We start from the raw sequence: 27,584 nt of genomic DNA, 5'->3' as shown, positions 1-27,584 counted from the left end.
TCCCTTCAGCTGTGAGGCGGAGGTGGGGCCGAGCCGAGGGAACGCTACCCTGTCCACCAATGAGAAGACGCGGGAGCCCCGCCCCCAGGCGCAGACCAATGGCCTTGGCCGGGGGGCGGGCGCCGCCTCCTGGTGGCCGCAAGGTTTCACTGCAGGAGTCCCAGGGGGTTCAGTGACGCTGCGGCCGCTTTGCAGCCCCGGTCTGACCGCTCCGGGCGGGGGTGCGGTCGTGCAATAGGAAGCCGAGGGCGGTGCGAGCTTCCCGTCGGGCACCAGCTACTTGGCCCGGCGCCCTGCCCAGTGCATTCCTTCGACACCTCCAGGGCCCCCACCGGTGGCCCCCCGGAGCCCTCTAACCGCGTCGGCCATGCCTCTAAACCGCACTTTGTCCATGTCCTCCCTGCCAGGACTGGAGGACTGGGAGGATGAATTCGACCTGGAGAACACAGTGCTCTTCGAGGTGGCCTGGGAGGTGGCCAACAAGGGTGAGCAAACCGAGCAGAGGGACCCGGACGAGAAGAGCAGGCGGGGATGAGGGCCCGAATATTGAGTAACAGCGAACGAGGCTGCATGGCATGATTCTGGGTCCTGGGCAAGGAGCCTGTGACTCCTGTGCCCTTGGAGAGGGGCTGGAGTTTGTCTCCTGGGCCCTGGAGGGAGGGGATGAGTCGCATAAGACGAAAGGAGCCTGGAAACCCAGGTCCTGGGTCCTAGGGGAGAGGGCGTTAAAATGAAAAAGACCACAGAGACTTGGGTCCTTGATAGGGAAGGAGATGCGGAGGGAAGGGTTTGGCACTTCAGAACTGTAGCCCTAGGTGGGGAAGGATCTTGGGATATAACTCCGGATTTGAGAGAGAGCTCACTTGGAGATGGGATGCACGAATCATGGTGGGAGAATTTGGGGAACTGGTCCTTTGAGAGTAAATATACAAGGAGGCTGGAGACCCTAATTCTTAGATCCTAGGGTGAGAGAGCGTTGGGGCCTGGAAGGCAGGGTTCTGAGTGCCTGAGCTCCGGATTCGGAGGAGTAGAGGAGCCTCCTCAGACACATGCGCGCTGGATTGGGGGAAGACTGGGAAGTCCTAAGTTGGTCAGGGGCTGGGCCCTGGGATGGGAGTGGCTGGGGGCCTGGATTTCTGGGTCCCAGGCTCCAAAGCGCCTGATGTTCTGGGTTTGGAGAAGGCTGGGGCAGGAAACCCAGGAGTGAGGCAGTCTAGCTCCACAGAAGGAAGGAAGCTGGGATTTTGCATTACTGAGTTTTGGGAGAGAAACGGGAGCAGGGGGTGGCGGGGCTGCGGGTTTCTGCAGACACGAAGCCATGGGTCGCCAGGGTCCAGGCTCCAGGGGGTAAGGAGTCTGGAATGGAGTCATGGGAGGGGCAGGGCCATGCGTGCCTGTGTCCCCAGGTGGGGAGAGAGAACTGGGGGACTGGTCGTCAGAGTCCCTGGCGGGTGAGGGGTGACAGCTCTGGCTTCTTTGGGACGACTGTGGGAACCTAAATGAGGCCATGAAGAAGGATTCTCCCTTATTGTGTCCTGGAGCCTGACTTGGAGTTTAAACCCAGCTCCCTTAAGCTGGCAGTTCAAGAACCTGGACCCTGATAACCCTCGTCAGCTTCTGTCCTCCTCGGCCCCAGCCCCTAACTCTGTCACACCTGGGAGCCAAGGCCCCCAGTCTCTTCTCTTAGAAGTCCAGCCTGAACCCTCTTCTCCCTCCAAGTCCTGACCCCAGCCCCCTCCTCCCATCGACCCAGGAGTACCATCCATCAAGCCCCCCTCCCCTCCTCCCTGTGACCCTGAAGTGTGGGCTCCCAGTTCCCTCTTCCCTCTGAGCCAGAGGTCCGTGGTTCCTGTGCACCCACGCCCCTCCCCAGGCCCCAGGTATGTGGCTCTCAGCTGGGGCCTGTCCTCATGTACTTGGGCCCACAGTGGGCGGCATCTACACAGTGCTGCAGACGAAGGCAAAGGTGACGGGGGATGAGTGGGGCGACAACTACTACCTGGTGGGACCGTACACGGAGCAGGGCGTGAGGACCCAGGTGGAGCTGCTGGAACCCCCGACGCCGGCCCTGAAGAGGACGCTGGACTCCATGAACAGCAAGGGCTGCAAGGTGGGGCATGGCCCGGCCGAGAGCTGGGTGGGGGCAGCGGAAGGAGGAAGAGCAGGGGGTGGACAGTCCCGGGGAGACAGGGAGGCCCACACAAAAACTCAGGATGGCCCAGTACTTTCCCAGGCAGACATAGAGGAGGTAAGATTGACAGACACTCAGAGAGATCCAGGACTCTGTGGAGTGAGTGGGTGAACCCCCGGCTCTAGGACATTGGTGAATGAACACAGAGAGCAGGTACAAGGCAGACAGAAAGATGGTCCTAAAGAGGAAGAGGCCAAGATCCTCAGATGCAGAGAGAGGAAAAGAGCTAGATGGACAGATAAAACCTGGTGGGTGTGTGGTGGGTGTGGGGTGGGGGTGAGGCAGGAGGTCAGAGCAGTTGTTCTGGAGCCTGAAGTTCAAATTCATCTTCTCTGGGGTCTTGCCTGGCAATCCAGTGACTAAGACTTTGCCTTCCAATGCAGAAGTTTGTGGGTTTGATCCCTGGTCAGGAAGCTTAAGATCCCACATCCTTGGTTGCCAAAGAAACAAAACATAAAACAGAAACAATATTGGAACAAATCCACTAAAGACTTTAAAAATAGTTCACACGCAAAAAAAATTCACCTTCTCTGCTTCCTCCTGTGTGACCTTGACTGATGAGCATTGCTGATAGCATCCACCATAGAGATTTCTTGGGAGGATGAAATAGCTCATAAAAGGTCTTCAACCCAGGTCCTGGCATGCAGTTCGCATGTCTGTGAGCTATTATCTTCGTGGTTATTATTATCACATCATTATTACTTAAAACAGCTTGCAGAGTGAGGTGGGCAGGTAAACAAACAAGATAGCCGATGGAGACATGCTGAGTGTCCCCAAAAGTGATGGTTTCCCAGTGGTTAGAGCAACAGGGAAACAGAGTCTAGACAGGGAAGAGAGGTAGCCTGATGTTTTAGAGAGAAGGGTCTCGAAGGAGAGAGGAAGGTGGGTAACTGAGGAAGAGAGGCAGGCAGACCCAGGGGACAGAGTTTCATTTGAGTGGAGTCGGGAATTAAAAAGAGGAGGGGGAAAATAAAAAATAAGAAAGAGGAGGGGGAGAGTGCCAGGCATCTAGTGAGCACTGAGGATGAGAACAGAGGTTAGGCCCGAAGGCAGCAGGGCTGAGGCACAGACAGGTTGGGTTCTGGGAGGGAGGGAGAGGCACAGGCTTGCCTTCATTCATTCACCGCCTCTGGTTTGGGATGGGGTCTGGAGTCCAATCAGGAGGGGCTGTGTCCCTAAGGAACCCTAGGGCGGCCCAGTCCCTCCCCCAGGGCAGCTGCTATCCACGTGCTGGGGGCCTAAGAATAGCCCCCCCAGCAAAAGGGCAGACAACAGCTGGGAGGGGGAGGGAAAAGCCACGTTGGGAGGAGTAGGGTGGCTCAGCCGGATGGAGGTGTGGCAGCAGGCCCAGAAGCTGGGCCACAGGAATCTGGAGGAAGCCAACAGATCAGAGAAACATGGCAGAGGGCAGAAATCCAACCTGGAGGCTTAGAAACACAGCAGTGGTAGCCCCCAAGGTGTGGAAAGTGGGTGGGCAGTGTTAGATAGGAGGCTGCAGAGTATAAGATGGGCTGGGGACAGGGGAAAGAGGAAGCAGGTGATGTATAAGGTGAAAGAATCAGAAACGAGGCAGCGAGAAGGGTAAAAGCAGTGGCCAGAAAGGAAAGCTGATGGGAGAAAGCCACTTGATGACTGGTGGGAGAAATGTGGTAGCGGACATAGAAACAAGGCAGCGGGTTGGAGAAATGATTAAGTGAGTAAGTGAAGTCACTCAGTTGTGTCCGACTCTTTGCGACCCCGTGGACTATAGCCTACCAGGCTTCTCCGTCCATGGGATTCTCCAGGCAAGAATACTGGAGTGGGTTACCATTTCCTTCTCCAGGGGATCTTCCCGACCCAGGGATCGAACCCAGGTCTCCCGCATTGGAGGCAGATGGTTTAACCTCAGAGCCACCAGGGAAGATTGGAGAAATGATTAGCAGGGTGGATGAACAAGGCAGTACGGGGCACGGAGGCAGGACATGCGCAGTGTGGGTTATAAGTAGTGAAGGGCGACAGCCGTTATAGCAACTAAGCAAGGGGGACTTTCCTGGTGGTGCAGTGGTTAAGACTCCACACTTCCCATGCAGGGGGCACAAGTTCAATCCCTAATCAGGAACTAAGATCCCACATGCTGTGCAGTGTGGCAAAAATAAACAAAATATTTGAAAAGAAAGAAAAGAAGCAAGGAATGGGGAGAGGTGCCACAGCCGAGATGAGAAAAGACTGTGGGAGGAATAACTAACAGCAAATGGAGAAATAAGGCCATGGGTGAAAAATTGGCGGATAAAGAAAAAGAAAGTAGTAGAACCCAGGCTGTGAGCCCGGACGTCCGCCTGGGGGTGGGAGAAACACAGATGCTGTGACCAGACACAGGTGCCCACAACCCTAAGCCTTCCTGTGGTCCCCCTGCAGGTGTACTTCGGGCGCTGGCTGATCGAGGGGGGCCCCCTGGTGGTGCTTCTCGATGTGGGGGCCTCAGCCTGGGCCCTGGAGCGCTGGAAGGGGGAGCTATGGGACACATGCAACATCGGGGTGCCCTGGTACGACCGGGAGGCCAACGACGCCGTCCTTTTCGGCTTCCTCACCACCTGGTTCCTGGGTGAGGTAGGCCCCACTGTCAGTGCCTGTGTCCCTCCTTTTGACCCCAGGTCCCAAATTACAACGGCCATCAGTCCCTGGCCAGAGGGTTGCCAGGTGGTCGGAGGGTGGTTGGTGTCTCTTCTGCCCGAGCATTCTGGGAATTGTAGTCCTTTAATCCAGGGATTAGATCTAATCTTTGGGAACATAGACATCCAGGAGCCTAGATTCTTCTTTCTTCAGAGAGCCAATCTCAACTCCAGATCATCCACTCCAGTCTTCCAAATATGGAAATTCCAAGCTCCTAGCTCCAGAGGAGGCTGGCTTGACGGGAAGGCTCACCCCAGGGAATTCTGGGAGTTGTAATTCTCTCATCCTATATTGGGCTATGCTATGCTATGCTAAGTCACTTCAGTCGTGTCCGACTCTGTGCAACCCCATAGATGGCAGCCCACCAGGCTCCCCCGTCCCTGGGATTCTCCAGGCAAGAGTACTGGAGTGGGGTGCCATTGCCTTCTCCGATGTTGGGCTAGACTTGACTTTCAGATGGGGCCCCGGATGTTTAGGAATCCCCAGCCTATCTGAGAACCAGGAATCCTGTTACTGACCCTCTTTTAGGTTTTAAAAGACTCAAGATGCTTTTTTTCCCCCACACCTTGGGACAAACAGTTTATAAACTGGCTGCTTCTAGGGCATCCTGGGAGTTGTAGTCCTTCAGCAAGTATTGGGTACAGGTCTACTCTTGACTGCCATAAAGGGTCTCCAAGAATTGTGTTCATGACCTGGGGAAAACTTTGGTCTTTCCAATTCACCTCTGCTGGGACTTAGAAGACTGGTCAAAAAAACAGTTCCCATAAGCCTCTGGGGCTGAGGTCAGCTAGTCCAGTGGCCTCAGGGATTGAGAGGTCCTTGTCTTATGGGGATTGCAATAGGTCACCACCCACTCTGTGCAGTAGTGGGGGTAGGTTTACCGCTCTCCTACATCCTCATCTATGTGGGGGAATCACTGGTTGTCTTCACAAAATATGTGGAGACACAGCGGCCCTGTCTCTACTGCCCCACAGTTCCTGGCCCAGAGTGAGGAGAAACCGCATGTGGTTGCACACTTCCACGAGTGGCTGGCAGGCGTCGGGCTCTGCCTGTGCCGCGCCCGGCGGCTGCCCGTGGCTACCATCTTCACCACCCACGCCACGCTGCTGGGGCGATACCTGTGTGCTGGGGCCGTGGACTTCTACAACAACCTGGAGAATGTGAGCTGGGAATGTGGCAAATGGGGGTTGACAATGTTACAAGACAGCCCAAAGCTGTCTTAAAAGCCCAAGGGGATCAAGTTCTCTCTTCTGGGACCCAGGAGTCCAAATCCCCAGTCCTTTCCACCCTCAGACCCAGGAGTCCCAGCTTTCAGCCCCTGTCTCCCCCAAGACACTGGAGACCGGACCTTCTGTCTTTCCCCAGTCCTTCTAACCTGATCACCCTTTCTGCCTGCCCAGTTCAACGTGGACAAAGAAGCAGGTGAGAGGCAAATCTATCACCGCTACTGCATGGAGCGGGCCGCAGCCCACTGCGCTCACGTCTTCACTACTGTGTCCCAGATTACCGCCATCGAGGCTCAGCACCTACTCAAAAGGAAACCAGGTAGGAAATAGGCTGGGGACCGTAGATGTAAACGAGGTAGTCTATGCCAAGTCCTGTACCAACCTTTTTTTTTTTGGTGTAAAGAGCAGAGAACTACAACTCCCAGAAGGCCATAGGTTGCTGGCCTGAATATGAGGCTGCCTGACTGTATACCCTAGAGACTAATGGGAGATGTAGTTTCTTTAATTTCAGAAATGATAAAATTCTTTTACTGACTAATATAGATATTGGTCTTACAAAGAGGAAGGAGGGTCCTTGGATTTTGTTTTTGAGAAAACCAGTGTTGGAACCAATTCTTCTTTCCAAATTAGAGCATCTGTTGTCAGTGGGTGCATGGCCTTTGGCTGGACAGCTCCTTATATTCCTGGAATTTTACCCCAGCAGCTGGTGGGGGTTATAGTTTTTCAATGACACACTTTAATTTCTATGACAATAGCAAACAGTTGGGGCCGTAAAAGAGGCTTGAAGGTAGAGAAACAGGATGGGGATATTGATTCATTCCCCCAGCTCAGGGTAGCGTAGGGGAAACAAAAGAACTACAACTCCCAGAAGCCTTGTTGCTGATCTGTTCCCTGTCATTCTCAGGGGCTGATGGGAATTGTGGTTAGGCTTCTGAAATAAGCAAGCAGTATTGCGAAAGAAGGTGTCTGAGTGGTAGGGCAATTGGGTCACTGCAGGAACTCACAGAGGAGCTATGGAAACAAAGACATTGTGAAAGGAAAGGGGTCTTTCCTTCATTTATTCATTCAGCCACATTGATCTGAATGAAGAAATGAAGAAATGAAATGTGGGACCTTCTCCCCCAATCCCAGATATCGTGACCCCCAATGGACTGAATGTGAAGAAATTCTCTGCCATGCATGAGTTCCAGAACCTCCATGCTCAGAGCAAGGCTCGAATCCAGGAGTTTGTGCGGGGCCATTTTTATGGGTATGTAGGCCAGATACTTAGGTCTCGAGAGGAGGGGGTTGGGAGCCCAGACTCCTGGGGCCAACAGAGGGGAGAGCTGAGGGCTCAGTCGCTTGAGTTCTTGAGCACCAGCACAATGGCTGAGTATTTAAGGAAATCCCTGTCTAAGGAGAAGAGAACCACAGTTCCCATGATGAGTTCCCATGATGCCTGTGTCCTGAGATGTTCTTTGCCCCTGTGGCTTCTGGGGTTTGTAGTTTTGAGGCTGGGGTGTGTGGGTGAGGGTCTTGGCTTCACCCTGGGTTGTGGCTTCTTTAGGCACCTAGACTTCAACTTGGACAAGACCTTGTACTTCTTTATTGCCGGCCGCTATGAGTTCTCCAACAAGGGGGCCGACGTCTTCCTGGAGGCCTTGGCCCGGCTCAACTATCTGCTCAGAGTAAGGCCTGGGCTGCGAGGGGTCAAAGAGAAGGAGAATGGAGACCTGGGAAGGTGGGGGCAGGGAAACCTATGTATAAAATGGGACTGTAGGGATGACTCAGAAAGAAGATCAGAGTCCCAGTGGGGATGGTAACTCTGTCCTATATTCTTGACAGGAAGGGACATGGCAAGGTCCTAGTGGTCTTGAGGGGTGGAAAAGGGTGGGTGTCTCAGCCTTCTCCCATGTGATCCTCACTCACACACACATACACACACACACAAGGCCCTCCCTTTCCTCTGCCCCAGGTGAATGGCAGCGAGCAGACGGTGGTCGCCTTCTTCATCATGCCGGCTCGGACCAACAATTTCAACGTGGAAACCCTTAAGGGCCAGGCCGTGCGCAAGCAGCTTTGGTCAGCAGTCCTTGGCCCAGCATTTCCTGCGGCTCCCATTCCCATCTGCGTACTTTGGGTCCCCGGTTTCTCCCGGGGTCTCAGTTTTGTCATCTGTAACATGATCAACCCATCCCTGACCTGATTCCTAGCAGAGTCACTTGCTTCAGATGTGTCCAGCCCCAGGGCATATGAAGTTGCAGTCACAGGCAGGGTGAATGTGACATAGCAGGACCAGGGCTCTAATATCCAACCAGTGAGTTCAGCTCACGCCCCTGTCCCACTCTGGCTTTGTAACTTGAGGCCAAACACTCAGCATCTCAAACCTCCCTCTCTTCCTTCCTTCCTTTTCTTGGCTGTGCTGGGCCTTCATTGCTGTGCATGGGCTTTCTCTAGTTGTGACAAGCAGGGGTTACTCTCTAGTTTCGGTGCGTGGGCTCAGTAGTTATAGAGCTCCCGCTTAGTTGCTCCGTGGGATGTGGAATCTTCCTGGACCAAGGATTGAACCCGTGTCCCCTGCATTGTGCCATATACAGTCATGGGAGTGAAAGTCACTCAGTCGTGTCCGACTTTTTGCGACCACATGGACTGTCCATGGAATTCTCCAGGCCAGAATTCTGGAGTGGGTAGCCTTTCCCTTCTCCAGGGGATCTTCCTGACCCAGGAATTGAACCTGGGTCTCCTGCATTGCAGGCAGATTCTTTACCCACTGAGCTATCAGGGAAGCCTTCTTTTTTCTTTTAATATTTATTATTTATTTGGCTGCCTTGAGTCTTAGTTGCACCACACCAGATCTTTAGCATGTGAACTCTTAGTTGCACAAGCCTCAGTTTCTTTTTAATTAATTATTTTATTTTTGGCTGCACCTGGGTCTTCGTTGCTGCACATGGGCTTTCTCTACTTGTGTTGAGCTGGGGCTACTCTTGAGTTGAAGTGTGCAGGCATCGCGTTGCAGTGGCTTCTCTCATTGCAGAGCACGGGCTCTGGGGTGCACAGGCTTCAGTAGTTGTGGCTCGCAGGCTCTCAAGCGTGGTGTCAGTAATTGTGGTGCACAGGTTAGTTGCCTGAGGCATGTGGGATCTTCCTAGACCAGGGATTGAACCTGTGTCCCCTCCATTGGCACGTGGATTCTTAACCACTGGACCGTCAGGGAAGTCCAAGCCTCAGTTTCTTCACCTGTAAAACCCACTCACTAGTCATTGGCTGGCTATTCCTTGAGCTCCTACTGTGTGCCAGGTGCTGTTCCAGGCACTGTGAACACAGTTGTGAACCAGAAAGATAAAATCCCTGCCCTCATTAAGTTCACATTCTAGAAAGTTCTATAGAAAGTGCTCTGGCCAAAAAAAAAAAAAAGCAGGACTGGGATATGAGATGGGGTTGTCCTGACAGGTCACAGTGAGAAAGTACCAGCAAGTAGAGACCAAGAGAGGAAATGAGGGAGAGAGCATTGTGTATATCTGGGGAACAGCATTTCAGGCAGAGGGAACAGCAAGTGCAAAGGCCCTGGGGCATGTTTGAGAAACAGCAAGGAAGCCAATAGGGATGGAGCAGAATGCCCTAGGGAGATGGGGTAGAAAATGAAGCCAGAGCTCTGAGAGGACCATGAACAGAGGAATGTCAATGACATTGTAGGGTAGCACTTGGCTAGCGTTACTTGTGTCCATACATTCTCCCCTCTCAGAACGTAATTTTCCCTTTTAATAAAATGGGCTTAGGATCGCTAGCACAAATCCTAATAATAGCTGACATTTCTGGAAGGTTCACTGTGTGCTGGGCACTGTGCATTTTTTGTCATGACCTCATTGAATTCGCACTGCAAACCTTTGAGGTTGCTTCTATTTTTATCCCCATCTGACAGATGAGTCACCGAAGTCAGAGAGGGAAGGCCATCTGTCCCTGGTCACACAGCTGATGCAAGGCACAAGGAAGCCAAGCCTTCTAGGACCTGATTCCCCGAGTCCCCATCCTCCAGCCCAGAAATCCCCAGGGCTTCTCTCTGCTCAGACCTCAACTTCCCAGCTGCCCCAGAAGCCTAACAGTGAATGGCAGCTGGTCTCTATGTAATGTTGTCGCTCTGCTTCCTCCAGGGATACGGCCAACACAGTGAAGGAAAAGTTTGGGAGGAAGCTTTACGAATCCTTGCTGGTGTGAGTGCCCTGCCCTCAGCCCTGCATCCTCCTGGGCTCTAAACCCTCTCGTCACCCATGCCCAGATGCATCCCCCTGCTCGCCTTACAGGGGAAGCCTCCCAGACATGAACAAGATGCTGGACAAGGAGGACTTCACTATGATGAAGAGAGCCATCTTTGCCACGCAGGTATGCTTTGGACTCCTGAGTCGAGAGATGGTGATTCCCAGCAGCAGCCCCTGAGGCAGACTGCCATATTAGCTCTGACCCCAGAGATGGCTGGGAGTTCTGCTTTATCGCCAAGCCCTTATTCCAGGAATCAATTTTGAAGTCAGAAGGGTGTGAGCTGACAGGTATAACTTCAATTCCCAGAAGCCTTTAGGGTAGCCCGCTCTCCCACAGCTTATTCTGCCACAGAGGTTGCTGGGAGTTGTAGTTCCTTTGAGTCCTTGGGGAATCCATGAACAAAAGGTAGAAGGGACCTTAGACTAAAGTCAATAATGAAAGTGTTAGTTGCTCAGTTGTGTCAGATTCTTTGTGAAGGTCACCACAAAAGGAGAACTACAACTCCCTGCTGACTTGGGCTTTGCTGCCTGCTACTTCTGTCTCTTCCCCCAGAGGCTGCTGGGAGTGGTAGTTTTGTTGGTCCTCTGGGGGTAGACTGGGGTCAGCTGAAACACTACTTGAAGAACATTGAAAATTCTCAGCAGTTGGTGTTTCTTCCCCCACTGGTTGTTTCTAAGTTCCCAGATAGCCCATTGTAGCTTCTGTACATACTTGGGGTTAATTAGAGGGATGGGAAACCTTAGAGAAAATTGGCAGCCACAGAATGAGAACTACAACTCCCAGCAGCCCCTGGGGCTTTTTGCTACCTTGACTCTCCCTACCCCCAGAGACTTCTGGGAATTAGAGTTCTTTTCTTCTCTGGAATCGGGTTTTTGGTATCTGTAGTCAGTGTTGGTGATCCATTATCTGGGGAATGGAAACCAAGACAGCCAAGTTGCTCAAATAAGATGTGACCTGTTTTTGGCCAAACTATAATTTCCAAAAGTTCCTAAGGCAGTTGGTCTCACTGAGGATGTTTCTGCCATGAGGCTGCTGGGAGTTGTAGTTTCCTGGGCTCCTGGAGTCAGTAAACGGAAGATGAGTAGATTTTTAATGAGAGGAATGATGGGACAGCTGCAAAGAACTATACATCCCAGCAGTCCCTGGGACTGCTATCGCACTAGCTCTGTCTTCCTCTAGTGACTCATGGGAACTGTGGTTTCTTTTGAGAGTGGGGTTTTGACGGTGGAGGTGGAGAGGAGATCCAGGATTTTCATAAGAAAACTGTAACTCCCAGCAAGCAGCCCCTGAAAGGCACAGTCTCTGCCCCCATCAATTGCTGGGAGTTACAATCCCTTTGGGTTTCTTTGGTGACAACCCAGAGTACAGAACAAGTTTAGCTACAATTCCCTGTATTCTGTGAGGCATGTTAACCCTGGCTCTGGCTCAAAGACAGCTGAAGATTATAGTTTCTTTTCAGCTCATGGTGGTTAAAGGGAAATGAAAACCTTTACAGATAGAGCCAAGTAGGAAATCTACCACACCTGGTAATCTTCTGGGTTTGTTGCTCCACAACCTGGTGAGAATTGTGGTTCCCTTAGATCCCCAGGATCAGCATGGCTCATGGGGAAGGAGGGAGCCCTCTGGCCCTTGCCTGACCCCACACCCCGCCTTGTGACCCCTACAGCGGCAATCTTTCCCTCCTGTGTGCACCCACAATATGCTGGATGACTCCTCAGACCCCATCTTGACAACCATCCGCCGAATCGGCCTCTTCAATAGTAGTGCTGACAGAGTCAAGGTGAGCGCACTGGCCAGGGTGGGGTTGAGCAAAGTTGAGGGGAGTGGTTTAGGAGGAAGGGGTGTGATATGGGGGATGGAGCCTGGCCCTCATGTTCCCTATCTCCCCTAGTTTATGAAAGGACTGCAGTGTTTAGAAAGAACCTTTGCTTCCGAGGCAGACAGCCTTGGATTCCTATCTTTGTCCTGACACTGACTTGTGTGGCTTGGGTCAAGTCTTGCATCCTCTCTGAGCCACCCAGGGAGCACCCTGGGAGCTCCCTTCACCCAGGGAGGAGCTAAATAAGGTGCTCAGGCTGAGCCCTTGTTTCCCACTGCCAGGTGATTTTCCACCCGGAGTTCCTGTCCTCTACGAGCCCTCTGCTCCCTGTGGACTATGAGGAATTTGTCCGTGGCTGCCACCTTGGGGTCTTCCCCTCCTACTATGAGCCTTGGGGCTACACACCAGGTGAGTTCAGCATCTGGCATGATCCTGAGCCAAGGGACTCACCCTCCCTGAGCTCCAAGCTCCACCCTTGCGAAAGAGGAACAATGGGAACAGTCTGTTCATGTGTTTCTGTGACACAGCAGCTCACGTGATGAGTAACTAGAGGGCTGATGTCAGAGTTCACACGTGATTTCTCTGTTTGCTACTGTTCGGTTTCCACAAACAGCAACAGCTTAAATGCACAGTTTGCTAACAATCCAGCTACTTTCATATGTTTTTAAGGCAAAATAAATACCACATTTGCTGTAGTATTTCTTCAGTGATGAGTAATTTGACAAATCTTTTAAACAGTGCTTATGTGATGATTAGGAAACCTGCCAGTTTCGTTTTCATCCACGGTTAAAACGATGTGACCAGCCCCAACCCTATTTTTCCCATGGTGGTGGTGGTTTAGTCACTAAGGTGTGTCCGACTCCATGGACTATAGCCTTCCAGGCTCCTTTGTCCATGGGATTCCCCAGGCAAGAATACTGCAGTGGGTTGCCATTTCCTTCTTCAGGAGATCTTCCCAACTAAGGAATTGAACCCAGGTCTCCTCCATTGCAGGCAGATTCTTTACCCACTGAGCTAAAAGTGCTACCTCTAGCCTCTATTTTTTTTTTTAAATAAGCCTTGTCATATGTAGTGCCTACTTTTGCAGCTTACAGATGTTTTTAGAAACACTTATATAGAATGTATAATAAACTCCTTGAAGCATTTCTCAGCATTATTTTAAGGTAGTAAATGAGGTATAGAAGGTGCTCTGCACACAGAGTTAGTAATAATGAGAGATCTTATCTTACCTCCTATCAAAACAGACTATGGGGACTTCTGTGGTGGTCCAGTGATTGAAGTTCCTGGCTTCCTATGCAGGGGGCACGGGTTCCATCTCTGGTTGGGGAACGAAGATCCCACATTCCGCACAGTGTGGCCAAAAAAAAAGCAAAAGAACAAAACAAACAAACAACAACAAAACAGTCTATGAAGCTATGAAAACCAAAACAGTGTAACCTGGCACAGCAAAGTATCTTACAGGTTTTAAGGATTCATTAAAATGGTCCACACTGGCCCAGAGTACCTGGGCTCAATAAATTAGCATCCTTATTGCCCAGTTATAGACTTTTTCTTACCCTGAGCCCTTGGGCAAGTGAATTCCCTTTTCTGGACCTCTTAGCGTCCCCTCTAAGAAATGGGGACTATCACTCCTGGGCTAATGCACAGCTTGATTTTTCGGGCCTCTGATTTGCTCAGCACAGCACCCGGCACTTGTTAAAGGCTCCAGTAGAGGGCGCCATTGAAGCTTTTATTGGGATTTAAGACAAGGCAATGGCACCCCACTCCAGTACTCTTGCCTGGAAAATCCCATGGACGGAGGAGCCTGGTAGGCTGCATTCCATGGGGTCGCTAAGAGTTGGACTGAGCGACTTCACTTTCACTTTTCACTTTCATACATTGGAGAAGGAAATGGCAACCCACTCCAGTGTTCTTGCCTGGAGAATCCCAGGGATGGCGGAGCCTGGTGGGCTGCCGTCTATGGGGTCGCACAGGGTCGGACACGACTGAAGCGACTTAGCAGCAGCAGCAGCAAGACAATACTGTAAAGACGGAAAGTAAGCAGACCTTTCTCACACCTTCCCGCAGCTGAGTGCACGGTAATGGGTATCCCCAGTGTCTCCACCAACCTCTCCGGATTCGGCTGCTTCATGGAGGAACACATCGCAGACCCCTCAGCTTACGGTCAGCGTCTGGACTGAGAACCGAAATTCTTGAATACTGGGAAAGAGGGGCGTGGATTCTGGAGCCACTAAAAGGAGGGAGTGGACTCCTTAGTCCCAGTGGGAGGGAGGCCTCCTGGTCCTCACAGAGTCCCAGAAAGAATGAAGGTTTCAGTCTGTTCTCTGAGACCCCCGTCCTGGCCCCGACAGGTATCTACATTCTGGACCGGCGATTCCGCAGCTTGGATGATTCCTGCTCGCAGCTCACCTCCTTCCTCTACAGTTTCTGCCAGCAGAGCCGAAGGCAGCGCATTATCCAGCGGAACCGAACGGAGCGCCTCTCTGATCTTCTGGACTGGAAATACCTAGGCCGGGTATAACTCCCCTCCCTGTCCTCTGCCGGTGAATCAATCACTTCCGGCTCTGGGTGTCTGATTCCCCAAGCCTCGAAAGCGGACACAAAGGGCACGCTCTCTTTTTTGTAACACTTGCTGTCCCTTTAAGAAACTAACGTCCAGAAGATACCTGGGTTGGAAGTTCTCTATTTGCATAAGGGTGTGGCCAAAGATGTATCTGATTGGAGAATCCCAACCCTCTTAGTGGGTGTGGCCCAGAGACTGTCCATTCACAGCCCTGCTTATCTACATAAGGGGTGGAGCCTCGGACGTGATTGGCCTAGAGGCCAACTGGAAATTGCCGGGCGTGTGCTTATCTGATTGAAGGTGTAGCCCGGACTCAGCCGCCAAATCTCGGGGGGCAGGGTCTGCTCCTGCCCCCTGATGCCCACCCCGCTTCTTTCCCTCCAACAAGTACTACATGTCAGCGCGCCACATGGCGCTGGCCAAGGCCTTTCCAGAATACTTCACCTACGAGCCTCACGAGGCTGACGCGGTAAGTGGATCCAGAGGTCCCTCTGGTGGGCCAGGAGCTAGAAAGGGGGTTTGGGGGTGAGGTGGGGTGTCCCTTCTGGAGTCGCAAGGCCTCAGGGACGTTGAACGCCCAGGCTGGCTGTAGGGAGCCTCTGCTCACTCTGCGGTTTGTGCCCACACCTCCGTATACAGACCCAGGGCTACCGCTACCCACGGCCAGCCTCAGTGCCACCATCACCCTCGCTGTCGCGACACTCCAGCCCGCACCAGAGCGAGGATGAGGAGGAACCCCGGGACTTACCACCGGATGAAGATGGCGAACGCTACGACGAGGACGAGGAGGCCGCCAAGGACCGGCGCAACATCCGCGCGCCCGAGTGGCCGCGCCGCGCCTCCTGCACCTCTTCCACCGGGAGCAAGCGCGGGTCGGTGGACACGGCGCCCTCCAGCTCAGTCAGCACCCCCAGCGAACCCCTTAGCCCCGCCAGCTCCCTGGGCGAGGAACGCAACTAAATCCCCAATCTCACACTATCCTATCCCGCCCCCACCTCCTCCCCCCGCCCCCGGCCCGCCCCCCCCCCCCCCCCCCCCCCCGCCGCCTCCAACCCTGCCTTCCCTTATCCAGAGAATGGATGTGGAATGGCGCTGTCTCAAAACTTCACTCCAGATCTTCAGCCCTCTGTGGGGTCCACAACCCCGCCTCCTCCGCCATATACTCCAGCCCCTCTAGCCCCGCTCTTGGAATCCCCAACACTCCAGTATCCAGAACACTGTGCCTTTCTTGTGCCCTGGAGTTACCCCCCGGGCCGTCCCAGAGGCCAGGGATCTGCCATTGCCCTGTTGTGGTGCCAGAGGTTTTCACAAACCTGCTCTGTTGCCTTTTATGCTGGGGCTCCTACAGTCCCTTGCACTTACTAATTCTACAACAAACAGAGTCTGCCACGTGCAGGCCTGGCCAGGACGCCACGGAGCACTGGAAACCATGTGGCATCCCGGCTAATGAGACAATCAAGTCCAGAGCTGGCGCCCTTTCAGGGACTTAACTGAGTGCAGGTTCTCTATTTCAACTCCAGAACTCGGGCTCCAGGCCAGTGCAGTCCTGTTTACTCTGAGGGAGCCTTCCCTGGGGTGTCCAACTCTGCCTGGAGGATCCCTCCACCCCAACTCCCTTCTTTCTCTGCACTTCGGCCAAGCAAGTGGGGGCAGAACCACTTGGCTTCTCATTCCTACTGGAGAACACTGTCTTGGTCTAGATGCTTTTCTGGCCTTTTCTGGACCAGACCCTACTCCTCCTTCCCTGAATCTGAATTCCCCCATATCTCTAGACTCCTGTGGCTTCCAGGGTATCCCTCTGCTGAGGACCACTGGCTGTCTTCTCCTGCACCCTCCCCCAAACAACCCTCAACCGCTAGACGCACCATGAAACCACTGGGTTCTGGGTCCCAGCTGGTGATTCTAGAACCCCCTCTCTGTGCTGCATCCTGGTCCCATCCCCCTGGTCTAGAACTCAGCCCACTGGATTCTAGAACCTCCATATTTACCTCACCTCGAGGTTCTTCCATCCCCAAGCTGTGCCCTGCCCCCAGCTTTGGTGAAAGAGAGGGGCCCCTCATGTGTGCTGTGCTGTGTCTGCTGCACTTGGTTTGCAGTTGGGAGGGGAAGGCAGAAGGGGTGTGATTGAAGTGTGTCCAGAGATGAAAAAAATACATCTATATTTAAGAATCTCAGGTCTAGTCTGACATGAGGGCTTGGTGGACCTGAATCCTGGCCCCGCCCTCCTCTTCCCCCACTCCTCTTTATTCCTATTCTTCCCCCTGCCCACGGCTGGGTCCCCGTTCCCTTGTCTCACTCTGTCTTAGAGATTTGGCTTGCCATTGGATTCCACTGTTATTTCAAAGGCGCCTCTCTTGTTTTAGACTGGACTTTAAGTGGCAAAGTTGCCTCAAGCTCTTTGGCAGAAAGGGGCTGTCACTGGAAAAAGGATAGCCATGAGCCATATGTGGCTATTTAAATTCCTCAGTAGCACTAGTCGTATGCAAGGGTGGCCACATGGCTACCCTATTGGATAGCAAGATAGAGTACATTTCCATCATTGCAAAAAGTTCTGTTGGACAGCACTAGTTCAGACCATGTTTCTACTAGGGACTCTGGCCTCTGCACTTTGGCCTTACTGTCCCCTGGATGGCTATTTTTGGAAAAAAACTTTCAGTTATTATCTTCCCTAGGCTACATGTGCATCTCCAAACCAATCGCTTTTCAGGGGAGTAGAAAGCTCTGGTTGTTTGAATTTGGATGTCTTATCTTCCTTCTGTTAGCCACTGTTTGCACCAGACACCAGAAGTCCCCTCCCCCACCAGCAGAAAGGGCATGGTGCTTGTCTACCAAACAGGATGGGGTAGGGGGTCAGCTTTTGCCCCCATTCCCCCCCACCCCGCCCCTGCTTGGACTTCACAGCTGCCTGCTAAGGCATCAAGCTTCTATTCCCATTTGGACAATTTCATAGTGCTGAGCCCTAAACCCTGGCTCAGTACCTGCTTCGCATGATGTGCTCTCAGCTGCTCAGACCCACAGGCCGGATTCTACCTATTATGTGCCTTGAATTCCACACAAACAGCCTTTGGAGGTCAGATCTGGGTGTGCATCCCGATTACCATGGGTAATTTACACAGTAATTGTCTCAAGTCACCCACATAAAGGAGCTGGCAATTCTATTAATACTGAACCTCCCAGAATTGAACCACAGACGGTAACTTTCAGAGCTCCACAAGTGCCTGGCAACATAACTCATCTGAACCAGTTTCTAGTTACTGATTAACAGCTGTCTGCTTCTAGTTACCAACCCCAGATTTTACCAAACTCTCCCTGGAATCTGGGCTCTACCCTTTTAGGGAGGGCAGTTAACAGCCTGGTGAAGCAGAGAACCTACTACTGCAACACCCCACAGGTGTTATGTAACCGAATCGACTCCTTTCTCCCTTGCCAGCCCAGGCCGACCAGCTTTGTGAAAAGAGACCCCACCTTTTCCCCACCGTGATACACACACAAAACCAGGATATGCTGCAAAAAGCTTTATTGTTTCCATTTGGTCCAAGGCTTGAGAGAGGGCTCCAGGGTGTTAAAAAGCTGCCTAGTGGCTGCAGAGAGGGGCTTCAGGCAGCCCTTGATGTTAGGTGGGTTCTTCAATGGCCACTGGTCTCCAGAAGCTCCTAGTCGTGCTTGAGGGTAAGCCTTTCGAAGAGATACTCGCCCAACCCAGCCTGGGGACCAGCCAGCCTGCGGAGGTTGGTCAGGTGGTCACCCATCTTCTTGATGAGTTTCACTTCCTCATCTAGGAAGTGGTTCTCCAGGAAGTCACAGATCTGAGGAACAGAGAGAAAATGTTGCCACTTACAGATCTAATAAAGGGACAGATCGGGCAGGGAGGCTCAGAAGGACATCTGCTCATTCAAATGGTCAGTGCTTAGTTGGAATGTAAGTATCATTCTGGGTAAGGTCTTTGGATGGGCAGACGTGAAAGGAGATACTTACGTGGGGGTCTCCGCGGGCAGAAGCCAGGCCATGCAGATCCAGCAGGGCTTGATTCAGGTTCTTCTCTACGAGAAGGGCGGCTTCCATAGCGTCCTGGGTTTTACCCCACTCATCTTGAGATGGCTTCTATACCGAAAACAGAAACGGTTCAGTACTAGCCACTCTAGAAAGGACTAAAAACTGATATTCCAGTAGTTGCCAGAGTAAAGGGTTTAGCCAGAAAAAAAAGTCGAAGAGCGTGTATATTTCATCCTCAGTATCCTACAAACCACACGCCCCAAGGCAACACACGCTGCGTCCTGGACCGCCACGTCTTGGGTGAACGGTTGCGCCTCCATTTCCAGCCATAACAAACAACCCATACAAGATTGAACTCAGTCTCCCAAGAGCCTATGCAGTACCCAAACCGCTACAGTCAAGGGGTCTCTAGCGCAGGGGTTGTTGGGAGATGTAGTCCGCTGCCCACACACTATTTACCTGCACGTCCAGGAAGAGGGCGCGGCCGCCACGCTGGTTTTGCAGTTTCAAGAGACGCTCCGCGCCCTCGCGCTTCTCCTTGGCCAATTCGCGAAAAAAGTGACCCACTCCTTCCAGGGCCACATCGTCGCGGTCGAAATAGAAGCCCTGCAGGAAGAGATGGCGGGAACAATGGTAAGCAGGAGGCGAGGCCAGGCAACCGGACTCTGCCTTCTGACTATCGAAGGGGACAAAGAAGGCCAGCGCGTGCGCAGAGGGCCGGAGGTGCGCAGCTGAGGGAAACTTGGGCTGGGGTCGTCTTGGGGAACCTCACCAGAGAGAGGTAGGTGTAGGAGGCCCGCAGTTGCATGTTAACCAGGCGGTTGACGGCGGCCTCCACCTCGGTAGAATAATTCTGACGAATCTGGGAGCTCATGATTGGTCGGTAATAATAAGGAGTTAAAAAATGGTGGCTGGTCCCGGTGATCGCGGACAGCTGAGTGGCTGACTCCGGAGGTTGCGACTGGAAAAAAGGTTGGAGGGTGGTCGGAGGCTGGAGCAAGGGGCGTCCCTGGGTCTGTTCCGTCCAAGCACTGTTGAAGCAAGAGACAGATCCGCGGGGCCGCCGAGCGCACTTCAAAAGCCTGTGGACAAGGCGGCTTCTTTTATAGCGCGCGGGCCCTCGGAAGTGGGGCGGTCAGGGAGAGCGGCCGGCCAATCTGCGGTGGCGGGAGGCGGGACCTAGTGCCCGCGAGTGACCAATCAGGAGCAGATGGGGCTACAAGCTCCCCGCCCCGAGGTGGGAAAGTCACGCGCCTGTACCAGGAGGGAGTTGTGAAATGGGAATTGGGGGGCTGGGGGTTTTCGCAGTATGCAAAGGTTTGGGGGCTAATTCTGGGAATCCAAGGGATTCTGGAGGGGTCTCGCTGATAGGTGAACAATTAATGAAGACACTGGGAGCCCTGCAAAGTAATGATCCCTGGGTCCCCCGGGGTGTCTCAGGAAAGTAAGCTGGATTCTGGCGTGTCAGAGCATGGACGTTACTGGAACCCCGGGGGTTCTTTAGAGGTGCGGAAACCTCCAGAAGACTGGAAATTGCTCTGGGAGATAAGAAGGTCCCCGGAGCAGTGAGAAGTTTGGAAAAGTGTGAGATGATATTTCTGGAACCCCAAGGACCTGGAGCCTTGGGGTTCAAAAGTCGGGGGGAGTTTCTGCAGCTTTAGAGTTCAGTGGAAGTCCATATTTTTCTGGAAACTTCCTGGGGAAGGTCTTTAGACCCTGGAGGTGATCTGCACGATTAAGAATACAGCTGTAGAGGCCTGGGGTTCAGCCCCAGAGTGGGGAGGGGAGGAAATGTTTCTGAAAGCCTTGTAAGGGCTTTTTAAAGAGGTCAGGAGTCTTGGAGAATCCTTTGGAGCCCTGGGAAGATAAGCCACTAGGAAAACCTAGGGGCTATTTTAGGAGCCTCTCTTTTTATTTCTGGGAACTGAGTTTGGGAGGGGGTGAACTGGAACTTTGTAGGGGGGGTTCTCTCTGAGACTGGATTTCCTGAAGATTATTTTGAGGCAGCCAGAAACAGAATTCTTTTTTGGCTCTGAAGTAACCTCTCTGAAGTTGTCCCTGTCTTGCCTGACACATTCTTCAAGATCACAGAGAAGCCCTGGTTCCTGGGTAAACAAGAAGGGCCTGGGAACCTGTGGATGGATGTCTGTCTTCAACCAATGGATGTTTTTAAAGTATATCTGGGCCAGGCTGGTTCCTGTGTGGCAGATCTGGTTCACAACAGGACTCTTCCCTCAAGGAGCTCCCCATTGTTGGGGGAAAAGGAGAAACAAAGACCAGAATTTGACCCTCTGTAAGTGCCCTAATGGAGGCAGCTGGCGGGCAGGGGCAGAAGGCTGAGGCCGCAGGGGTGTTGGGGGCAGAGGTCAGGGCCCCTCCTGGCAGAGAAGTTTCTCCAAGCAACTTGGGCAGGGTACCCCTTGATCAGGGGGAGGCCAGTCAGGCTGGTATCTGGGGTCCTCAAGGGGTGTCTTGGCCCAGAGCCAGACTAGCAACCGTGCTGAGTCACGCTGAACTCAGCTCCGGAAGGGGCTCCGGCAGGGGGGCCGGGTGAGGCCGGCTCACTGACCTCATCTCCTGGGGGGTGTACTGCAGTCTGGCTGGGACCCAAGTCTGGCCGCCTCCCCCAAGGTGCTGCCCTGAGTGTGCTTTGTCTCTGAGTCTTACTGTCTTTTTAGTTCCCTTGATGATTTCCCTGGGCTCCTGCCTGTGTCCATATTGTCCCCTCTCTCTGGGCGGTGACTCAGTCTCCCCTTACAGCTACTTTTTCAGACCTCCATCTCTCCCCTCTCTGGGTGTCTCCGAGGAAAGCCTGTGGGGGAGGGGCAGTTGCCCCAGGCACACAGTCACAATGGGGCCTGAGTTATTCATTCACCAAATTGCATACCTCAGCCCAAAGACCTTTAGCCTCAGCCTAAAGGAGCAGTGACCTGGAAAGTGCTCCCAGGTGGAGGGAGAGGAAGGGTGTGATAAAGGTGATCTGAAGCAGGACTGTCGGAGAGGGATTGGGGGATGAGGGAAGACTGGAGGCCCAGGGAGACAGGGACAGAGAGACAGGGGGCCTCAGAGAAAGGCAAAGACAGACGCAGAGGAGGACAGAGAGCCAGAGAGATGACAACCAACTCTGATTATCCCAGTGACGTTATTCTCCGTAATCCTCTTTTCAGATTCCCCTTCTTTTTAAAAATTGTATTCGTTTATTTTTGGCTGTGCTGGGTCTCCCTGGCTGCATGTGGGCTTTCTCTAGCTGTGGCAAGTGGGGGCTACTCTCTAGTTGTGTGCGGGCTTCTCACTGGGGTAACTTCTCTTGTGGAGAACGGGCTCTAGAGCACGGGTTTGAGTAGTTGCGGCTCATGGGTTTAAGGCTGTGGAATCTTCCCAGAGCAGGGATCGAACCCATGTTCCCTGCATTGGCTGGTGGAGTCTTAACCACTGGACCACCGGGGAAGTCCTTTTAAAAGAAAACTAATTGCTTAGCTGCACCAGGTCTTAGTTGACGACATAGGATCTTTGTTTCAGCAGAGAGATCTTTTAGTTTGGGATCTATTAATAGTTCCCTGATAAAGGATTGAACCTAGCCCCCTGTATTGGCACAGTCTTAGCCACTGGCCGGCCAGTGGCTCTTCCTGAGCTCAGCATCTTCCCACAGGCTGACTCCTGTCCAGAAGGCACAGGGCCAGACCCCAGACTCCTCCCCCCAAAACCTGTCCATCTCTGCTCATGTCCCTCCTCCACCCAGACAATTCTTGCTCAGGCCTCCTCCAGAGCCTCCCTTGGACCCTCTCAGCCTTCTCAGCCATCCAACCTCCAAGGGCTTTCCCAAAAGGCCTGAGCCCTACCCCTGTCCTCGCGAGGCCTGCACACCTGCTTCTTCCCCAATTGTCCTCCTCAGTAAATGTACAACTTCCTGTAGTCCCATGTGGTGGAAGCTTCCGGGCCCTAGTTCCTGGGGTTCAGGAGGCCTGCTTTGCACCCTGCTGCCCTGACCTCCACACCCACCAAGCCTTTGTCAGGCTGGGGCCTGGCCCAGGGCTGCCTCCAACACAACACCCTGGGCTGTGACAAGGACACGGGTGACTCAAGTCGCCTCGGTTCCCCTCAGGACTGTGGGCTCCTTGAGGGCAGAGCCACGGTTTAACTCACCACTGACCCACAGAGGGCACTGGTTACCCTCAGAAAAAGATGGGTCAGCGCATGAAGCCTGGTCTCCTGCGACAGCCAGGAAGCAGGCCCAGTGACTCAGACTCCAAAGTGTGGTCCGAAAGAGGTTTATTGCGCCCACCCCCCCCAAGACCACTCCTCCCTACCCTGCCCCACCCCAATAATTACAAAAGTAAGAAAAACTCCCATGGCCCCCAAATCCACCTCCCCCCCTTGAAAAATGCCATAATTTATGCAGAAAAAGTCCAAGGCAGTTGATGGCCTCAGCCCATCTTCTTCCAGATGGTGAGCGAGGCAGTGAGCACTCCAGCCACAAAGATGGTCACCGTCTGCCATGTGGGTGTCCCAAAGTAGGAGAGGAGGCCGTCCTGGGGACAGGGACAACAGGTACTTCAGTGACTCAGCCAAGGGGCAGCCCCTGGGCCAGCACGTGAGGGGTCAGAGGGCACAAGAAGGGGCAAGGGCCTATGAGTGGGGGAGTTAAAGGATTATCATAGAACTTGAGGGATTCCAGAGGAATTGGAGGGAGACACCAGGGAGGGCAGCGAGGCATCATGGCAGGGGTCACTAGGAGGTCAGAGGTCATGAGGAGGTCAAGGGTCATGGACAGGTCATTGGGCACCCTGTGAATCAGGGGTTGATCAGACATATGACCCCAAAATGGGGAAGGGGGCACTCCTGTGATGGGCACAGGAAGGCCCAAGGGCCCCAGAGGAGCAGGGGAATGGGATGGGGTTAGAAGTCTCACCCAACCACCCTGGTCCTGGATCCAGCCCAGCAGCCGCTCTCGAAGGAAGTCCAATGTCCAGCCCATGATGGTCCTGATCAACTCGGGCACCTTGGTGCACAGGGCCTGTGGGAAGTGGGGTGGGCCTCAGGGACTGAGCCTTGTCCCTACTGCCTGGGGCCACTGGCCCCCAGCCTCCCTTCTCACGCTCTGTCTCCCTCCTGCCCTACTGCGGTCTCTTTTCCACTTAGTCAGAATAAGCCTCATAAACTGTAATATGGGTCTTGTCCCTGTCACCTGCCCTGTTCATAAACCATCTTATGGCTCCCTGGTACCTCTGGGATGAACAATCAAAAGTGCAGCTTGGCCCACAAGGCCCTGTGTGAAGGCTCTGACTTGAACACATCCCAGTTTTCCTCTTGGTTTCTGCACCTCATTGCCCTTCTTCCACATCTTAATTCCCACCAAATTCTTCACCTGCCTCAGGACCTTGGCACATGCTGATTCTTCTGCCTCAACAGGCCTCAACCTTTTCCATTCACCCCTCAAAGCTCAGGTCTAATGTCACTTCCCCAGAGAGGGCTTTCTGATCTTCAGGCCATGTAAGGCCTGACACCGCCCCATACCCATGACCTACTCTTCAACTTCCTTAACTTTCCTTCTCATCCTTTATCTCACTGCTTCTCACCTGTTGTCCCCAGCTCCATATAGAGCCCTCCTACCACCCTGACTGCATCCCTCTCACCTCTTACATTCAAGCCCCATCAGCTCAATCTTGCAAACACATGAAGGAATCTACTTCCCCACCTCCATTGCTGCCGCCTCAGTCATCCGTTATAGGACTATTATAGGTACCCCTCATCAGCTTTCCAGGTTTTGCTTTTGTGCCTCAGGACCCCTTTTTCTACTCACAATGGCCAAAATAATTTACTGGGCCTCCCCTCCCCCAATATTTTATCATGAGAATCTTCAGAGAAACAAAAAGAATTTCACAGTCAACAAGCATATACACACAACCTAGATTCTACAATTAACATTTTGCTGTCCTTGCTAGACAGGAAGAGACGGTTAGATGGCATCACTGACTCAATGGACATGAGTTTGAGCAAACTCTGGGAGACAGTGAAGGACAGGGAAGCCTGGCATGCTTCAGTCCATGGGGTCACAAAGAGTTGGACACAACTTAGCAACTGAACAACAACAATCCTTGCTAGAAAATTCTTTTCTGCTTTTAAATCGGGTCACCTCACTCTTGTTTAAAACCAACCAATCACTCTTGCTACACTCAGAGTAAAGCTGGCTGATCTTTACAGAGGCCCACAAGACCCCTTGAAATCTGCCCTCATCACTCACCTTCTCCGTCTCCTTACTCTATTCTAACCACGTGGGCCTCCTCATTGCCCTCAACACACCAGGCTTGTTCCTACCTCAGGTCCTTTGCATGTGCTGTGCCCTCTATCAGATACATTTTCCCCCATCTTTATAAATATCACTGCATCCTTCTTGTCGTTCCATCTTAGGCTTTAATGTCACCCCCTCTGAGAAGTGGTCTTGTGGCTCCCTTGCACAATCATGTCACCAGAGTTTACTTTGCTCAGCAGTCATCATACAACATGGACTTCCTGAGAGCAGGGACCTAACCTAGTTCTTTTCTGCATCCTGGGTGCCAAGTACAGGTCGCACACATCATAAGCCCAGTAAATGTTTGTTGAATGAATGTGTGTGTATGTGTGGGTCGCTCAGTTGTGTCTGACTCTTTGTGACTCCGTAGACTATAGCTGGCCAGGCTCTTCTGTCTATGGAATTTTCTAAGCAAGAATATTGGAGTGGTTTGCCATTTCCTTTACCAGGGGATCTTTCCGACCCAGGGATCACACCTCGGTCTCCTGCGTTAGCAGGTGGATTCTTTACCGTCTGAGCCACTAGGGAAGCCCATGCTGAGTGAATAAATACATGAATGAAAAAGTTGATGAGCGGCCCATAGCTGACTCTCTCCATTCCCTCTGTGGTTTCTGGGCTGTTCCAAGGGGTTGACCTCATGACTCCCAGGTCCTCTTAGGCCTGAAGGGAGCCTCCCTGGGCTTAGGGCCCTGCAGCCGCCCACCTTGAGCACGAGTTTGCTGGCAAAGTAGAAAAGGGCGACAACCCGGCCCCAGTTGAAGTTGCCGTCGGAAAACATTTCAGCCGCCACTCGGAAAAAGACCTCTCGGGGAGAGTCTGTGTCCACAGCTGCGATCATCCTGTAAGACAGAGGAGAGCCAGTGTTGGGGAGGGAAGATCAGGCAGAGTGTGGCAACTCTGGTGTCCACCCAAACCAAAGATAAAACCTGAGACCTGAGCCAGGCTGAAACCAAAAGAGGCTATCGTGGGGGAAAGCCACAAGATGGAAACTGGGGAAAAAGACTCCATGAAGGAGATTTTCAAGATCCCAGGGCACAGGAAGGCTGGGAGTCCAGAGTGCTGAGTTGAGTGATGGGACCCTGGACCCTATGGGTCTGAAGGAAAAGGGGGCGGTGGGGCTGGACTCCAGCCTCCCAGTGGAAGTGGGGGTTGGGAGCTGGGACTCCTGGGTTCTGAGAGAGAAGGGGCCAAGTCGCTGTACTCCTGGGCCCCAGGGGCCACACCTCTGCAGCTCCATGTTGCTGTCCAATTCATCTCCAATGCGCTTCAGACACTCGCTCAGCTTCTTGGTGGAGGCATCCTGGGGCACCTGCTCCAAGCCCAGCTCGGGTGTCTCTCCCCCCATTCGCCCTGCTCGATCCTGGATGAAACTAGAGTGGGAACGGAGTTGCGGGGATGCAGAATCAGAATGGGGTCTCATTCCTCAAATCCGTTCCGCAATAATCAGACCTCAAACTCACCCCTGAAGCAAAAGGGCCCCTGTCTTCATGATCTGCTCAGAGCTGGTGGGCCCTAGAGGAGAAAGGAGGGAAGAGGTGCCTGGACTCTTGGGTCCTAGGAGGATCCAAGGAACTGGAGTGGCTCCTGATCTCTGGGGGAGGACAACGCTAGGGGGCTCTGCACTTTTGGGCCCCTCATAGATAAAGTGAAGTGGGAGCCCAAGCAACTGAATCCCCGATGAAGAAAGAAGCAGGGGTCCTGGGCCTGTTATCCTTCATTCTTCCCGGGGCGGGGAGAGGAGGCTGAGGGAGCACTTCACGGGTCCAGACCCCTGGCCTGAGGAGACTGAGGGGAGACGCGCCCCTCCCACCAGGAAGTGGTGCCGGCGACAAGCCCGGGCCTGCCCCCGGGGCTTGGATTATGGGGTTCTCCCGCTCCTTGGGGGTCAGAGAGCACCAGGCGGGAAGGGATCGGGATGCGGAGGCCGGAGAGCCGGGGACCCCCGGGGAGGGAGTGGGTGGAGGCTGGTAGCGCCGGACCCGGGAGTTTCTATGCCGGAGTGCTTGGCGATCGCACGGCCCCACACCGGCAGGAGGGATCGTGGGGTCGGTCGGCTGGGGGCTCGCCCTCCCCCCGCCCGTCTGCCTCCCGCCTCACCCCCGCCTCTGGGTTGCTCCCCGGACCCGTCCATCACCGCCGCTCCCGCCGCCGCCTCTCGCCGGGTCCGCCCGGGCGGCCGCAGCACGCCCCTGGTCACGTGAGCGCCCCGCTGAGCGTACGTCCTCTCACGTGACCGCCCCTCAAAATGGCCGCCGCGCGCCTCTGCCCCGCAGGGCTGCGCGGGGTCGGCACCGCACCTGCCTCACCTGCTCTTGGAGGGCTCGGCCCCTGTCACGTGACTGTCCAGTCTGCACTTCCCTTTAGGAACTGGTCGTGGCGCCGTTCTACCGGCTAAGCAGTGAGTCGCAGCTGTAACTTTTCCTCATTCCTGCAGTATTTTCAAAAGTTTCAGCCCTTTGCAGAATAGAAAGAATATCAGAAGTCAAAAATAGCATTTACTGAGGCGGGACATTCTAGATGATTAACGTCTATGAATGTGTATGTGTGTGGGGAAAAAAAAAAAAAGGAATTTGAAGTTCAACAAGTGAGAGACTGGCAGGGTGTGGACAGAAAGGGACCCC

The 27,584-nt window shown here is 53.4% G+C and overlaps 4 protein-coding genes and 1 long non-coding RNA gene across 5 annotated transcripts in view; 2 read left to right on the top strand and 3 right to left on the bottom strand.

Moving 5' to 3' along the window:
- Positions 1-173: 173 nt before the first annotated feature.
- GYS1 (glycogen synthase 1) lies at positions 174-15,705 on the top strand. The gene is made up of 16 exons (XM_052656661.1): positions 174-485; positions 1,929-2,110; positions 4,586-4,777; positions 5,815-6,000; positions 6,241-6,385; positions 7,198-7,315; positions 7,613-7,733; positions 8,021-8,127; positions 10,194-10,253; positions 10,344-10,422; positions 11,966-12,079; positions 12,400-12,526; positions 14,186-14,281; positions 14,470-14,633; positions 15,070-15,150; positions 15,321-15,705. Exons 1-16 carry the CDS (start codon positions 368-370, stop codon positions 15,639-15,641), a joined length of 2,211 nt encoding a protein of 736 aa, XP_052512621.1. The 5' UTR covers positions 174-367; the 3' UTR covers positions 15,642-15,705.
- LOC128063841 (uncharacterized) lies at positions 8,931-14,274 on the bottom strand. The gene is made up of 3 exons (XR_008200913.1): positions 14,165-14,274; positions 13,348-13,435; positions 8,931-9,282 (listed from the first exon to the last, which is right to left on the bottom strand). It is a non-coding gene; the product is annotated as an uncharacterized LOC128063841 (long non-coding RNA).
- Positions 15,706-18,181: 2,476 nt separating the features above from the next.
- Positions 18,182-19,758, bottom strand: FTL (ferritin light chain). The gene is made up of 4 exons (XM_052655751.1): positions 19,447-19,758; positions 19,134-19,280; positions 18,657-18,782; positions 18,182-18,487 (listed from the first exon to the last, which is right to left on the bottom strand). The coding sequence occupies exons 1-4, from the start codon at positions 19,546-19,548 to the stop codon at positions 18,335-18,337; spliced, it is 528 nt and encodes a 175-aa protein (XP_052511711.1). The 5' UTR covers positions 19,549-19,758; the 3' UTR covers positions 18,182-18,334.
- A 995-nt stretch (positions 19,759-20,753) lies between these two features.
- The window catches only part of TULP2 (TUB like protein 2), a 61,490-nt gene continuing 54,659 nt past the window's right edge, over positions 20,754-27,584 (top strand). Inside the window, exon 1 of the mRNA XM_052657000.1 lies at positions 20,754-20,967. The gene's annotated coding sequence lies outside the window, so the exon portion shown is untranslated. The remainder of the gene's footprint in view (positions 20,968-27,584) is intronic.
- Positions 23,064-27,140, bottom strand: BAX (BCL2 associated X, apoptosis regulator). The gene is made up of 6 exons (XM_052657003.1): positions 27,061-27,140; positions 26,424-26,475; positions 26,187-26,333; positions 25,667-25,802; positions 23,584-23,688; positions 23,064-23,203 (listed from the first exon to the last, which is right to left on the bottom strand). The coding sequence occupies exons 1-6, from the start codon at positions 27,092-27,094 to the stop codon at positions 23,099-23,101; spliced, it is 579 nt and encodes a 192-aa protein (XP_052512963.1). The 5' UTR covers positions 27,095-27,140; the 3' UTR covers positions 23,064-23,098.

Source organism: Budorcas taxicolor, chromosome 18 (assembly GCF_023091745.1).
Source record: "Budorcas taxicolor isolate Tak-1 chromosome 18, Takin1.1, whole genome shotgun sequence".
NCBI lineage: Eukaryota > Metazoa > Chordata > Mammalia > Artiodactyla > Bovidae > Budorcas > Budorcas taxicolor.
This window is presented reverse-complemented; position numbering and strand designations above follow the sequence as displayed.

What these genes read in the sequence shown, in the direction of transcription:
- GYS1 (XM_052656661.1), top strand. Translation starts at nt 368, where the DNA reads ATGCCTCTAAACCGCACTTTGTCCATGTCCTCCCTGCCAGGACTGGAG. An exon ending in GTGCGGGGCCATTTTTATGG is followed by an intron (nt 7,316 to 7,612) that starts GTATGTAGGCCA and finishes TGGCTTCTTTAG; the next exon opens with GCACCTAGACTTCAACTTGG. An exon ending in GTAGTGCTGACAGAGTCAAG is followed by an intron (nt 12,080 to 12,399) that starts GTGAGCGCACTG and finishes TCCCACTGCCAG; the next exon opens with GTGATTTTCCACCCGGAGTT.
- BAX (XM_052657003.1), bottom strand. Translation starts at nt 27,094, where the DNA reads ATGGACGGGTCCGGGGAGCAACCCAGAGGCGGGG. An exon ending in AGCAACATGGAGCTGCAGAG is followed by an intron (nt 25,803 to 26,186) that starts GTGTGGCCCCTG and finishes TCTGTCTTACAG; the next exon opens with GATGATCGCAGCTGTGGACA. An exon ending in CCAGCAAACTCGTGCTCAAG is followed by an intron (nt 23,689 to 25,666) that starts GTGGGCGGCTGC and finishes CACTTCCCACAG; the next exon opens with GCCCTGTGCACCAAGGTGCC.
- FTL (XM_052655751.1), bottom strand. Translation starts at nt 19,548, where the DNA reads ATGAGCTCCCAGATTCGTCAGAATTATTCTACCGAGGTGGAGGCCGCC. An exon ending in CCTACACCTACCTCTCTCTG is followed by an intron (nt 19,281 to 19,446) that starts GTGAGGTTCCCC and finishes CTCTTCCTGCAG; the next exon opens with GGCTTCTATTTCGACCGCGA. An exon ending in CCCTCTTCCTGGACGTGCAG is followed by an intron (nt 18,783 to 19,133) that starts GTAAATAGTGTG and finishes TTTTCGGTATAG; the next exon opens with AAGCCATCTCAAGATGAGTG.